The sequence below is a fragment of the Tupaia chinensis genome, unplaced genomic scaffold (assembly GCF_000334495.1).
Source record: "Tupaia chinensis unplaced genomic scaffold, TupChi_1.0 Scaffold144472_1, whole genome shotgun sequence".
Lineage (NCBI taxonomy): Eukaryota > Metazoa > Chordata > Mammalia > Scandentia > Tupaiidae > Tupaia > Tupaia belangeri.
In genome coordinates, this window is record NW_006204331.1 from 1228894 (window position 1) to 1243414 (window position 14521).

At 59.0% G+C, this 14521-nt stretch overlaps 1 protein-coding gene across 3 annotated transcripts in view; it reads left to right on the forward strand.

Moving 5' to 3' along the window:
* MYT1 (myelin transcription factor 1) overlaps nucleotides 1-14521 on the forward strand; it is a 72709-nt gene that overhangs the window by 41734 nt on the left and 16454 nt on the right. For all 3 annotated transcript variants that reach the window (XM_006167102.2, XM_006167103.2, XM_027767710.1), the window contains 10 exons: nucleotides 857-1711; nucleotides 3832-3966; nucleotides 4546-4636; nucleotides 5727-5840; nucleotides 8423-8637; nucleotides 9908-10032; nucleotides 10494-10763; nucleotides 13104-13258; nucleotides 14195-14257; nucleotides 14376-14444. In XM_006167102.2, the coding sequence (XP_006167164.1) occupies nucleotides 857-1711; nucleotides 3832-3966; nucleotides 4546-4636; nucleotides 5727-5840; nucleotides 8423-8637; nucleotides 9908-10032; nucleotides 10494-10763; nucleotides 13104-13258; nucleotides 14195-14257; nucleotides 14376-14444 (2092 nt within the window). The remainder of the gene's footprint in view (nucleotides 1-856; nucleotides 1712-3831; nucleotides 3967-4545; nucleotides 4637-5726; nucleotides 5841-8422; nucleotides 8638-9907; nucleotides 10033-10493; nucleotides 10764-13103; nucleotides 13259-14194; nucleotides 14258-14375; nucleotides 14445-14521) is intronic.

Below are 14521 nucleotides of genomic sequence, written 5' to 3' on the forward strand. Positions count from 1 at the left end.
TGAACCCTGAAATAGTATTTTAAAATCTGATTTGCTGGCCAGCCTCCTAGCCTAGCAGTGAAGTGAGCCAGATCCTACATGGCTAACCACAGTTTGAATCCTGGCTTGAAAAATATGCCAGGCATGTGTGCGCTCCAGATCTCCACAGGATGTAGAAATGGAGACAGGTTGCAGTGTGACTACACTCCACTGGGGCATGCTTTCTCCTCTCTCCTTTGCATATAGCCCTCTGGCAATCGAAACATCACTCTTATTTGCTCTTCAAGCTCTATTTTATAAAATGCAGACTTACTTGATTTGAGAACGCACACATACTATGGAGGAACATTAATGAGAAATGTCAAAGTCATCATCTGCTTTAAAAAATACACCAGAGGCAGGGGCTGACAGGTGGCATAGTGGTTAAGGTGCTGGATTCCCACATGGCCAAACACGATTTGAGTCTGAACCTGGTGGCTTGAAAATCACACTGGGCATGTGTGTGTGCATGCCCAAAATTGCAGGAAGAGAATGGAAGAGAAGGGATTGTGGCATGGCCATCCTCCTAGGGGGGATTTCTTGCTTTCCTTCTCTCCATATCTCTCTGTCCCTCTCTAGCAAGCACATGCGCCCTATTGCAAAAACCACACACACACACACAAAAGGCAAAAACTGAAACAAAACACACCAGAGGCTCATGGCTCGCCTCCTTAAACAGGCCGCCGTGCTCTCCAGGCACAGACAGAGGCAACAACAGGCACGGCTCACCGATCCCGCCTCTGCGTCTCAGGCCCCCAACTCTGGGCTGTGGTTAGGGAGGGCAGGAGGGCAGGATGGAGCAGTTCCAGAGACCCCACCTGTTTCTGCTTTTGTGCAGGAAGAAGCCCCACCAAGGCCCATTTGGGATCCAACCCCATCAGCAGCGCCACTGGCTCCTCCCAGGGTAGCTATCGCAGTTACCAGGGGGTCATTGCCACCTCTCTCCTGCACTTGGGCCAAATTGTCCAGGAGGCCCGGGATGGGGAGGAGGCAGGCCAGGCAGTTGAGCCGGTGCCCGGTGTTGTGCACTTGCTGCCAGCAGAGGGGGCCACCAGCGATGAGGGTGAGAAGGACCTCTTCATCCAGCCAGAAGACGCAGAGGAAGTCATCGAAGTCACCAGCGAGCGTTCCCAAGAGCCATGTCCTCAGTCCCTGGCTGATGCAGCCGTTGAAGGGTCCAGCAAACAGAAAGGCATCCTGGGTCATGAAGAGGAGGATGAGGAGGAAGAAGAGGAGGAGGATGAGGAGGAAGAGGAAGAAGAGGAGGAAGAGGAGGAAGAAGATGAAGAGGAAGAGGAGGAGGAGGAAGAGGAGGAAGAGGAAGGGGAGGAGGGGTCAGCCCCAGATGTAATCTTTGAGGAGGGTGCCTCCCATGCCTCTGTCCAGCAGGCCCCTGAGCCTCCCAGCCCCAGGCCGGAGTACTCTGTGGTTGTGGAGGTCCGCTCCGACGAGGACAAAGAGGAAGACTCCCGCTCCCAGAAGTCCGCAGTCACCGACGAGTTGGAGATGTACGATGTGCTGACCCGTGGGAACCTGGGCCTCCTGGAGCAGGCGATCGCTCTGAAGGCGGAGCAGGTGCGTGCAGTCTGCGAGCCGGGCTGCCCACCCACCGAGCAGGGCCAGCTGGGCCCTGGCGAGCCAGGGAAGGCAGCGAAGCCCCTGGACACCGTGCGCAAGAGCTACTACAGCAAAGGTAGGGCTGGCGGCTGCCGGGCCCCGACTCCAGACTCTCACCCCTCTGTCCAGGGACACAGGCCCTAGCTCCTCACGTGGAGATGTAGGCTGGGAGAGACGTGGCTGGGCCAGGGGCACAGAGAGGCAGATGGGGTGAATGCTCACATGACAGACCCTGGTCTACTGTGGGCGATCTGGAGAGAAACAGCCCACACATGTGGGAAGGAAGGAGAGCAGGGGTAGGGACCACGCTGGTGGTGGGGACTGTCACACTGGACTGCCTCAGTCCTGGAGAGGGGTTCTCTGCAGCCGCTCGGTCACCCAGACCCCCTTGTGGGCTAAGACCAGGATAGATGGCCCTTGCCGTCTGGAGGGACCAGCCTGCTGCGGGCTCTGTGCTGGCCTCTGGATTTCGCCCTGCGGTATTTGGGGTGTGGAGGCAGCACCCCTGGCCTCTCTGACTGGCTGCGGTCCAGTGACAAAAGTCAGGCCAGGTTACAGGGAGGGGCTGGGAAACAGGAGGGCTGGGTCTGAGGACAGGCTCTGCATACACCATTGGCTACATCACGGCCACTCGTGTTAATTGGGGGTCAGGGCCCGAGAGGGGCTAACCACGTCCTGCTGATCTTCCGTCTCAAGTACCTTGGCTGGTCCCTGAGTGAGCCAGCCTAGCACGTCAGGGAGACAGGGCTTGAGCAGGTCAGCTCTGACTCTGACGGCCTCTCTGGGCTCAGTGCTAACGATGCCTTTGCTTGGACACCTACCCTCTGTCCTCCTAAGACCAGGGAGCTGCTGTTGTCTCAGTCTCTCTTCCCACTCTTGGTCAGTCCTCTGCTGGGATGGACGTGGTCAGTGGCATCCTTGGTGCTCTTCCCTGACCACTTTCCAGGAAGACTTAGCTGAGACTGGGGAGTGGCAGTGCAGACATCTGGGTCTTGGGATGTGGGGACAGGAGATGCAGCCAAGGAAGTGCAGAGCCAGGAGGTCAGCAGAGGCATGAGGACAGGTTTTTAGGAAAACCCAAGCTTGGGGACAGACACGGCCTATGGCTCAGCAGCTTGGGGACCCAGATTTGGGTCAGTGGTCAGCTCAGGCCAGGAGCAAAAGCAGACACAGGGCAAAGGTGAGGCAGACGTGGAGACAGGAGTGGGGCCTGGCGTTCACTGGTCTGGGTACGGCAGACTTTGGTGGGATATATGTGGGACTCAGACACACGACAGGCTCAGGGCCAGGTACGGAGGCAGCCCTCGGGTGATGCGTGGTGTCCTGAGTCCAGGGGCAGATTCTGGAGGTATGGACACCGGGGACAGAGCTGCAGCGTCTGGGCCGAGAAAGCATGGTGGTGGCAGGCCAGGACATGGCTATCTCCTCGCCCAAGATGTGGTGTTTTAAAGTCCTGCCACTAGGGGCGGATGCAGAGGCTGGGGCTGGTGTTGAGCACAGGCTCAAGAGCCCCTGGGATGCCCCTTTCTGGCCGGATGGACGAGAACCTGGCGCCTTGCCTATGTGGACTCGGGACAGGGCAGCAGGGCCAAGGTCCTTCCTCCAGAGCTCCCTGCCATGGAGAGATTCTGTGTTCATCTCTGTGACATCTGTGCTCCTCCGAAGGACACAGCTCATACAGGAGTCTCCGAGATGCTGGCCCTGTTCTGTGGACCCTCTGTCCCTCCACCTCCATGCTCAGCACTGACTCACCTTGGCCTGCACATAGACAAGGTCCATGACAGCCTGGGCTTACACGTCTGCCCAGGCATTGAGTGGCGAGACAGCCCTGAGCACACCACCTCACCCCTTGTCTGCCCCAAATCCTAAGGGTCCTCTTGGCAGGGACTGTCCCGCAAGGCTGGCCTGTCTCTACACAGCCTCGGCATGAGGGAGGAAAGAGGACTCAGTAGTGTCTGGTTGTTCTCAAGGGAGTCGCACACCCTGCTACTCAGGGTAGCTCGGCAGTCTTGGGGCTTTCCCAGAGTCCCAGTGTGGACAGTCCTCTGGGCACTTTGCAGTCCTGAGCAACCTTGAGCCCTCTCAGGCTCCTGAGCAGTCTTGCCTCCCTTTTCTCTGGACAGCCAGAGGAGGGGTCCTTCCTGATTGACTCTCCCTGCTCAGACTCCTGGCAGTAACTTATGTGTCGTGTTTTAGACCCTTCGAGAACGGAGAAGCGTGAGATTAAGTGTCCGACGCCAGGCTGTGACGGCACCGGCCATGTGACTGGGCTGTACCCTCACCACCGCAGCCTGTCTGGCTGTCCCCACAAGGACAGGATCCCCCCAGAGAGTGAGTAGTTCTGCCTGGTGCTGACCAGGATCGGAAGCTCAGGCCCCTTCTGTGGTGTTGGATGGTGTCTAGGGGGAGCGGCCTGCTGAGATGCCGACCTTTTTGTCCAGCTGCTCTTCCTCACCCCTCCTCAAGCTGCCTAGCCCATTCCTGAACCCTGAGGGGCTGGAGGCCACCTGTCCAGTTGCAAACCTAGAGGTGTCAGCCTGGGTCAGAGCCCCAGAGACCCCATGGGTGCAGATGGACAGGCTGAGCTGGGAAGGTGGGGTTCTTGGAGTTACGGCCTCTGCTCCGAAGGCTCAGGAGGTAGATGCCTGCCTTACTCCGAGGGTAGAGGCAGCGACTGATGATTAAGTATGCAGCAGGGCAGGGACCATGGTGGGAGGGGGCATGCTGTGACCAGGCTGAGGGGAAAGGCTCTTGGAGGCTGGAGCTGCCCTGAGTTGTTGCCCCAAGCTGCCCAGTCCCTGTCTGCTCACGAAGCTGCAGCCTTTGCACAGGACCCCTGCGCCCTCCTTGGCCCGTCTCTCCCAGCGGCCACGCCTGCACTCACCTACCCCCCACCCCACTCTCTTACAGTCTTGGCCATGCATGAGAATGTGCTGAAGTGCCCCACCCCTGGCTGCACGGGCCAGGGCCACGTGAACAGCAACCGCAACACACACAGGAGGTACCTGGGCTAAGCTGGGCAGGGGGATCCGCGCTGGGCCTGAAGCCTGTCCCTCTGGGACAGGGCTCTGACCTGATGTGTAGCCCCTTGAATGTCACCTTCCTTCCAGCCTGCTGCCCTGAGAGTGGGTGGAAGGTCCAGGCAGCCTGGGATGTGCAGGGCCTCTGTGTGGGCAGAACTACACCCGCGTGGGTCACCCAGTAGCGTGGCTGCCTGCATCCCTGTGAGCTGCAGATCCCAAGAGACCAGAGAGAGCTCACAGAGGGGTCTGTCTGGAGAGGTCTAACCTTGTGTGGGAGCCAGGTGGAGCCTGTACCCTGCCCATATTTGGAAACCTCAGTGCCTCAGGCCCTCCCCTGGATGGAGGGAGAGGGCAGACACCAGCAGGAGCCTCCGGATGCTGAGCCCTGGGCAGGCTGAGGCAGTGAGAGGGCCAGGCTCACCTTCCACAAACCCAGAGCACTGCAGACGGGCAGGCCTCGGGGGTGTGCCCTGCCCCTGTGGGTACAAGCTAGGCTGTGCCTGTGTGGGACTGCTGGAGTCTTCAGAGTCTCTTTACTTGAAAAGAGGCCAAATTTCTGAGCGATGTGGTCTTGATACTTCTCCACGATGGCCCCAGGGCTGATGCTGGAGCTTGCTGTCACCTCAGCTCCAGCTCTGACGTGACACTCCCCCCACATCTAGATGAGGTGGAACGAACGGCCTCAGGGTACGTACCTAGGTTGTGGTCTGGTGGGGTCCTGGGCTGCTCCAAGCTGGCTAACAGAACAGGAGCCCAAGATGGTTCTAGAATGCAGCCCTGGGCACTGCTGGGGGGAGAAGGGAGGCAAGGGGCAAGCCTGTCACTCAGACTGTGCAGGCCTGTGGGATGTCTCGCTTTTGTGTGCCACTGGTTTGGCACTTCCCCAGACAGCAGCCGACCACACAGCCCATGCTCTGCACGGAGGACAGGCTTGACTCTGGCCCGGGGTTCTTGTGGGCCTTGAGCTCTCCAGTCTGAATGTCATTGTTCCAAGGCCTATGTACTGGCCAGCCAGGATGGGGTAGGTTGCAAAGGAGACTCATATGTTCCTCTTCGTCCTTCCTCTAGCTTGTCTGGATGTCCTATTGCAGCTGCCGAGAAATTAGCCAAATCTCATGAGAAGCAGCAGCCACAGACCGGAGACGCTTCCAAGAGCAGCCCCAGCTCAGATCGAATCCTCAGGTGAGTGCGTGAGCCAAGGGGTGAAGGGCACCTCCCCATGCCAGCAGGGTCTCCAGGCTCGCCTAGTCCGTGTGTACACATGCCCATGCATGTGCCAGCGTGCTCACATCCTGGGGGCCCTCAGTGGCAGGAACAAGCAGTCCCCAGGGTATAGGAAACTGGCCTGCTGCCCTCGCATAGCTCCTCAGCCCATGCAGCCCGGGCAGACCTCACACAGCTGTCCTGGCCACAGCCGATCTGCCCTGCTCTCCCCAGAGACATCGGATCTGACCACTTGAGACTTCAGGGATTCATTCGACAAGAATCTTCTGTCTGGAGGGAGCAGACTACACCAGCTGAGCCCTGGCTCTGAAAGTCCCCGACCCTCATATCTGGTGGTCCTTCTCCCTCCCCCAACCCAGGGCTTGACCCCAGCCAAGCGAGGCTTCGGTCTCCATAGTACTGCGTTTTCTGTGGTCCCTTCAGTTCTGAAACGCAGTAGACACATGTGCACATATGTGCAGGGATGTGCGTGCATATGTGCAAGTATGTTTAAATACATGTAGACATGGCTCTTGTCAATGAGACTGAATGCATCTGCTTAGCATCTGCGTGACCCTGGGAAGTGGGTGCGTGTCGCAGAGTGAGGGACTCAGGGTTCACTCAGTTGGCGTGATTTCTCCATTGCAGGCCCAGCCCCCCGCTCACGGGGACCGGCTGTCAAGGAGGCTACCTTACCTGCTCCTTTCCTTGCCCGCTGCCTCCCTAGTGGGCCCTGCTCCCCATTCTTCTTGTTTCCTGCTCCTTGGCTCTTGGGCCTATTCCATATCTGTCTCCCCAGACAAGGTTGTGGAAAACAGAGCCTTCCTACTCAGCACAGTCCCCCGACTCTTGCCTCCTCTCAGGGTTTACCAGACCCCTTTCCCATCACGTGCCTGGATGAGCCCTGGATGACTGACTGTACTGCAGCAGCCTGGGCCCTTGCCTAGCCTGTCCAGAGAGGCCTTAGAAGGGGCAGCCGCACACATGGGTCCTCTGGGTGGGATGCTTTGCTTCCCACTGGTGGCAGGTCTGCCACCACCCATCCCTGGGGCTCCTGCAACCCGTAAGTCCTGGCTGGCTTCTTCCAGTCAGCTACTCTCACTAGGTTCCAGTCTGTCTCCTGTCATATCTTCTTTTCCTTCTATTTCCCTGTCAGTAACTAATTCAATCAATTCCCTGCCTTGATCTAAGTCACTGGTAAAATTTCCAACCAGGCAGGAGAGCAGCCAGGGAAGGCCCAGCGAGGGAGTCAGGGCTTAGCACTGGCTGAGCTCCCTGGGACTTCGGCCTCGGCCTGTGTATGAAAGTGGAGTTCCCAGTGTCTGAAGCAGCCTCTTGCCTCCTATAGCCCAGGCTGTTCACTTGCTGGAGGCTGGTGACCGAGGCCAGGGCACAAGAGGTCCCTCAAGTTTTGTGGGGTCTTTCTGGCCCACATTTTTGGCCACATCCTGGGGTATGGGAAAGGCTTGCCAAGCTTTTCTGGCATCTGAAATACTAAGTCTGTGGACTGGCTGAAGGCCACCCAGAGAAGGGCTTCATCTAAATGTGGCATTGATGTTAAGCTCGGTCTTCTCCTGGCTGCTGCCTGCTGGCCTCACTTGCAGCTTTCCCGGGTGCTGCTGGGCCAGGCTCCAGCCACCTGCCCTCCCCAGTGGTGCCCAGGCTTCCCTGGCCTGAGGTGGCTCTGTGCACCAGGCTCTGTCCTCAGGCCAGGTTCTGCAGTGGCTGTGCAGTGGAGGCCTCGCCATTAGCTCCCGAATTCCATCAATGGTCTTTTCCAGGCTGAAGTCACTGCTTGGTCAGAGAAGAACAAAGAGAGCTAGGGAGTGGGGTGCTTGCTGGGGTGTCTTTTCTCCTCCCTTCACTGATCTGACCGAGGCAGGAGCCCTTCTGTGCCCGGTGTGGTTACTAGCCTCCCCCGATAGTCTTCCTGCCTCCTGTGCCGTCTGATCGATGTCTTCCTGCCATTTTGGAGCATAGGGACAGGGAAGGCTGCAGTGGCTTTTCATGCCTTCAGGAGTCCTTCCAGCAGCCTCTCCAGGGGACTCTCAGCCCATTCTAGGAGAGTGCTGAGGGCGGAGGCCCTGCCTGAGGGAAGAGCTGGGTCTGTCTCAGCCCTGAGGCTGCTCTTCAGAACAGACCCTGCCGTAGGGTTCTCAGAGTGACCTGTTGTTGTCCAAGAGTAATGCCGCGGGCGCCCTATACCTGGCTGAGTTGTTTAAAAACCGATTTCCTAAGTTCTGGAGAAGTCTCAGGCCATCTCTCCTCTAATACCTTCAGCGTAAGGAAATGCTGTTGTTTCTTCAAGAGCACAATTTATCTTTCCTGGCAATTCTTCCTCAAAGTGATCACAGGGCCTGTCCCAGGTATCCTTTGCTCTGGGAGGTAGAATTCTGACCTGGCTTTGATGGTGAGAATTGAGAATTTGGGGTGGGGTTGGGACTCTCCTTGGGTCTCTGTTCTCACTGAGCTCCTTGGGTTCTGCCTGAGATGGGGGGTTGCACAGCACAGCACAGCACAGGTCTCCGGGCCCCATAGGCTCTGTATCTCTGTCTCCCCAGGCCCATGTGCTTCGTGAAGCAGCTGGACGCCCCTCCATATGGGAGCTACAGGCCCAGCGCAGCCCCTGCCACGCCCAGGGCCAACTTGGCCAAGGAGCTGGAGAAGTTCTCCAAGGTCACCTTTGACTACGCAAGTTTCGATGCTCAGGTTTTTGGCAAACGCATGCTTGCCCCAAAGATTCAGACCAGTGAAACCTCACCTAAAGCCTTTCAATGTAAGTAGGGGAGAATCGTTTCTCTTCCTGTGTTGCTCCTAGGGGGACCGTGGGGAGCTTCCTCTGCCTAGCAGGGGACCGGGACGGAAGCGGGTGGACCGCCCCAGAACACCTCTTGACCTTTCTTGGGGTCTGCTCCTCACCCGTGTTGCTGCCTCCATGTCACCTCTGACCTGTGTGTCCCCTGACTTACGTAAAACCCAGACCCTGATGGGTGTGTGTCTCAGGACTGGAGGATCACTTCACTGCTGTGGTCCACCCTGAAGGAGTCGTCTCCCTTCACCCTGACGGCTCAGGGTCTCCCCCAGCATGGCCCCTGGGGTGGCTCTGTCCATCTTGCCCTTGATGGCCCTTTGGTTTCCCATGCGAGGACCCTCTCACTGGACCTAATGTGTTACTTATGACACTGGAGACACAGCTTCTGGGTAATTGCACGGAAATCGTTCCAGCAGATCTTTCCTTGTCACTTACTGCACTAATTTGTGGACTGTGAGCCTGTTGGCTGTGGAAATGCTCAGGAGTGGGAAAGTGCCCTGAACGCGCAGTTCAGATTGGGGTTCGCATCTCCCAGGTGGTGGGTGCTATCAGCCCTGCTGCGGTGGTGGCAGAGTTTCTGCTGCTCGCAATGCAAGCCCTGATGGACGTGGGTGCGAACCTCTCCCTCGCTTCAGCAGAACCTGCTTGTCAGGCTCCTGGCCTTTGGGTCGACCAGTGCCATTCCTGGGAAAGACAATGGCTCATGCTTCATTGTGCTCACTGGACGATGCCCTTCATGAGGCAGTGACTCCCGCTGGGTACCGGAGGATGCCATGTGTGCTGACACTTCTGAGGTGGTGAAGCTCCAGTGCTCGCGCTGTGTACGGACTCCTCCCAGCTTTCAAAAGCACAGGCCGATCAGACGAGTCATTGCTGTCTGAGGCGTCAGTGCTCCTGAATGTTGCAGGAGGGTTTTCCTCTATCTGCTTGAATTTTGTTCAGGCCAGGAAAGAGATTGCTGCCCCCGTGCCTGCAAGGAGCGGCGTGGGAGGGAGAGGGGTGCAAGGGCAGGGAGGGCCAGCTGGCAGCCCCTCAGCTTCTTAAACACAGCCACACTTGGGCCCTAGCTGTCCCAAAGTCCCTTCTGATTTGTGCCATTGCCACCTCCATTCAAGTTGCGTGTCAGTCTGGTGCTTTCGCTCTCTGCAGCCCAATCTTTCCCAAAGGCCTCCCCACCCAGCACAGCCCTCTGGTAGTCAGTAGTCGTGTGAGACACCCTCCCCCTCTTCTGCAGGCTTCGACTACTCACATGATGCCGAGGCTGCACACATGGCCGCCACCGCCATCCTGAACCTCTCCACACGCTGCTGGGAGATGCCGGAGAACCTCAGCACGAAGCCACAGGACCTCCCCAGCAAGGTCGGTGTCCCCTAATCCCCAGTTGGGATTGGCAGTCAGATCAGCTACTGGTGCAAAATGTCTCAGGAATGACCAGGGTCCTGCTTTCCTCCCTCCCAGCCGTGGCCCCAGTGTGCGGAGGTGGGCTGAGCCCCATGTGCTCTGCCAAGGGGGCCACGGGCCGTGTGTGCTATGCTTGTCTCCTGCAGTCTGGGCATCGTCAACACACTTGTGGCTCCGAGCCTTCCTGGTCTCACCCACTGCCCGCAGGTCTCGGGGGCTGGTTTGTGCAGCCAAGAGGCCTCTTTCACTGGAGGTCAGGGAGTGGCGGCTGGGTCCTCCCCTCTCAGTGATGTCCCCGTCACTCTCCTTCCTTCCTTGGGACTAGTGCTCTGGGTTCTGTGAGTCTCATCGAAATGTATGTGAAGGCACACCTGGGAAGGGGCTGGTGTCCCCACACAGATGTCCCCTTATGATTGCAGCCTGTGGACATCGAGGTGGACGAGAATGGAACCCTGGACCTGAGCATGCACAAGCACCGCAGGCGGGACAACGCCTTCCCGGGCGGTGGCAGCTGCAGCAGCAGCCCTGGTGTCAAGTCTCCTGACGCCTCCCAGCGCCAGAGCTGCGCCAGTGCTCCCAGCAGTTCCATGACCTCTCCCCCATCCAGCCAGGCCTCCCGCCAGGATGAGTGGGACCGGCCCCTGGACTACACCAAGCCCAGCCGCCTGCGTGAGGAGGAGCCTGAGGAGGTGGGTGCTGGGCCTGAGCCAGCTGTCGGGCAGCTGCTGTGGCTGGGCTTCCCTGAGTGAGGCGGCCGCTCCGCAGAGGGCCCTTCACCCCTGGTAATTGAAACCCACTGTGCCCCCTCCCCCTGAAGGGTTTCCACCCACAGAGATATGCTGCAGCCTTACCCAGAGTGGACGTGTATTTTCACCGCTGTGGCCTGTGCTAGCCAGCAGCAGCGTGGGTGCCCCAGGGCCTGGGAGCAGGAGGGCTTCTTTCAGATCCCACAGAGACGATTGGGCCAGGCAGTGAGGAAGCTCCTGGCCTTTGGCTTAGAGCCCCTGGCAGGGACAGTGGCCCAAGTCCTTGAGACCAGACCTCACCTACTGCTGGTGGGTCTGGGAGCAATGGGACCTTGTTTTTTGACTGTTGACCTATTTGACAAGTGAGTGAACAGCCCATCAGATGTGGACTCCTCTGGGCTCTTCCCCAACGAGGTGTCCTGCAGGGCACAGTCCAGATCTGAGGAGCAGGGCTGGGCATGTCAGCTGCTTAGGGAAGAGCCCCTGTGGAGGGTAGGGGGCCAGACCTCTCAAGGTGGCCTCTCCTGAGCCGTGCTCTCTCATCTGGCCTCATGTCACCCTCAGGTGGGCCCATGATCACCCCATCTCACAGAGAAGCATACTAGGACCCAGAACAGGTCATGGGGCTTGGTCGTCGGAGCTCAGTTCAGTATTAGGTCCAGAAGGGGCTGGCCCGCACGTACGAGGAAGGCTGTGTCGGAGCTGTGTCTATCTGAGGCTACCACGGCCACCTTTTCCATAACTGGTGGGAGCCCTTGGAGGCAGGGCTGTCATTCTGTGTGGAGCTCTGGGCGGTGTCCCTGCTCCTGCTCTCAGCCTCGGGCCTAGCTTTTGATGTTTGCGTCCCACTTGCAGGACTCAGCCGCCACCACCCCTCCTGTCCTGGCTCTGAGTGAGTAGGGGCACACCCTCTATCCTGGCCCTGCAGTTCACCCACACATTCCACCTGCCAGCTGTGCCAAGGTCCACTCTGCAGCCAGACCCTTGGCTCATCCTAAAACCCTTTTTCTCCTCCCACTCATTCCTGGGTCACCCCCAGAAGTGCCCGTGGAGCCTGGCCTTTCCCTGACCCTCTGCCACTGACCTGGTCACCCCCAGAAGTGCCCATGGAGCCTGGCCTTTCCCTGACCCTCTGCCACTGACCCGGTCACCCCCAGAAGTGCCCATGGAGCCTGGCCTTTCCCTGACCCAGGCCTCTCCCCGACCCCCTGCCCCTGCCCGGGTCACCCCCAGAAGTGCCTGTGGAGCTTGGCCTTTCCCCGACTCTCTGCCACTGACCGGGTCACCCCCAGAAGTGCCCGTGGAGCCTGGTCTTTCCCCGACCCTCTGCCACTGACCCGGTCACCTGGTGGTGTAGCTTGGCCTGACATGCCCCCTGCCTCAGCGGCAGCCCCTCCTCACCATCCCCAGGGACTACAGGCCTCTCATGTCCATGGGCTCTGAGATACTGTCCCTGCTCTGGAACAGTCCCCTCCCCTCTGCTATCCATCCTGAAGACACAGCTCCACATGTCCTCTGGGGGCCCCTGTGGCTTGCTCCCTTCCTCAGCTTTGCTCGAGTGCAGTAATAGGGGCCATGACAGCACCCAAGTTGTGGACAAGCCCCAGGCATGCCCTTGGGTCTGCCTTGATGCTGGGTTTGTAGGTATTTCCTTGGTTTCATCTCCAAAACCTAGAGGGGGTTGTGACATTTCAAGGTTAGAATGTAGCATCTTGGCCCCGACATACTGCAGGCAGGTGTGTTGCTGATGTTTGAGCCTGGGTTGCAGCTGCCATGCAGGATGCTCCGCTTTCTGCCCCTGATCCCTCCCTCGAGGGACCATGCCCTCGTCCCCCTGTCCACAGGGCCAGGCCTGCGTGTGGGGAAGACATGCCCTTCAGCTCTAGCAGGTCAGCACTAAGGTTGACAAGGTGCCTGTGAGGCCGGGCCAGGTCTCCAGGTCGCTGTCTGTGACAACCTGTAGACCACTCTCGCTATGCCACATCACCCTGTGACCTTTCCACAGGCTCATTTGGGACCCACTGTCTCCTGAGAGCCCTCCCTGTCTCCGAAGGGAACGGTAGCCTGGAGGTAGCCACACACCGAGGCCTAGGAGGACAGCGGGTGGCTCAGGCTGATGTGGGCAGGGTGTGGGCCCCTGTGGCTTGTGAGGGCTCAGAGTGTTCCTCCCTGTGTAGCATCTGCCTCTGTGGACACCACGTGAAGGCCCCTCTCCCCCACCTGCCGGGCTGAGTGCCCGGGCCCGCCAGCCCGTTAAGTCGTCTCCCCGCTGGTCTCTTGCAGTCAGAGCCTGCAGCCCATTCTTTTGCTTCTTCTGAAGCAGATGACCAGGAAGTGTCAGAAGAGAATTTCGAGGAGCGGAAGTACCCGGGGGAAGTCACCCTAACCAACTTTAAGCTGAAGTTTCTCTCCAAGGACATAAAGAAGGAGCTGCTCACGTAAGTCCCTGCCCTGGTGGCTCTGTCTGGGCCCTCCTCTGTCCAGGAAGGCGGCTGACCCTGGTCCCAGTTGTAGTGACCTGCAGCTGTGACCAGGGTTTCCTGTCACGGCTATGCTGGCTGGGCTCTAACACAGCCTCTGAGACCACCCCAGAATGAGAAGGAGCCCGTGGCCCAGCTCTCGAAGAAGAATAGACAGAACGGGGTGGGGTGGGGCTGGGAGAGCTGAGAGCAGACCCTCATGAGCAGGCCTTGGGTGCCCAGGCACGGCCCCTTCCCGAGGTACAGCTGGCAGTCTGCCCTGAGCCCCGTGCCCACCACCCTCAGCAATGGCAGCTGGCTGGACCCCCAGGGCTGCCCCTCTGAGCTGATCCTCACTGAGTGAAGCCCATAGAGCTGCTGGAAGACCCCAGTCTTCCATTTTCAGTGCCACTGGTTTCATAGTCACCCCTCCTTGTAATGACCACCCTCACCCTGAGAGTCTGCACCTGGAGCTCGTGCCCCAGACACACAGCCCGCCCCGGTCCTAGAGCTCAGGCCTGGAGTCTTTCCTCTCCCCACCCTGTTTCCCAACCCTCTGGTTTCCCTGACCTGGGCTGGGCCTCTCTGGGAGGACTGGCCTAGCTGTGGCCCGGAGCCTAGACCTGGGAGGCCCAGCTCACACAGGGCTCATGGCACACACGGCAGCCTCCACGGATGCTCTAGAGCACTCTGCCCCCAGTCAGCTGCAGCCCAGTCCCCTTTCCCTTCTAGAGCTGAGTCTTGTGGGTAAGCTTCCAGCCCCGTAAGTGAGGGCTGTATTCTGAGGGAGGAAAGAGCCACGTGACTGCAGGAGAGCCAGGAGGGAAGTTGGCCGCCTTCCGAGCAGACTCGCCCCGGGGCAGGCCTGCAGGTGTGTGCTGCTCCCCATTCTGATGCTATTTTTCCTTTGTCCAGCTGTCCCACCCCTGGCTGTGATGGCAGTGGCCACATCACCGGGAACTATGCCTCCCACCGCAGGTTCGTCCCCGCTCGGGTCTGGCCTGACTTGGCCTTGGTGCTTCGCGGTGGGTCTTCCTCTTCTCCGCCTCTGCTCCCCTCTCTGGCTCACCCCGATGTCCCATCTCTTCTCTTTCAGCCTCTCTGGTTGCCCTCTTGCTGACAAGAGCCTCAGAAACCTCATGGCTGCCCACTCTGCTGACCTCAAGTATGTCTGCGCTCCCTGACCTGTCTCTTGGGCTTCACTCTCTCCTTTCATGAGGCTCCTGCTGTAAACGGACTTCT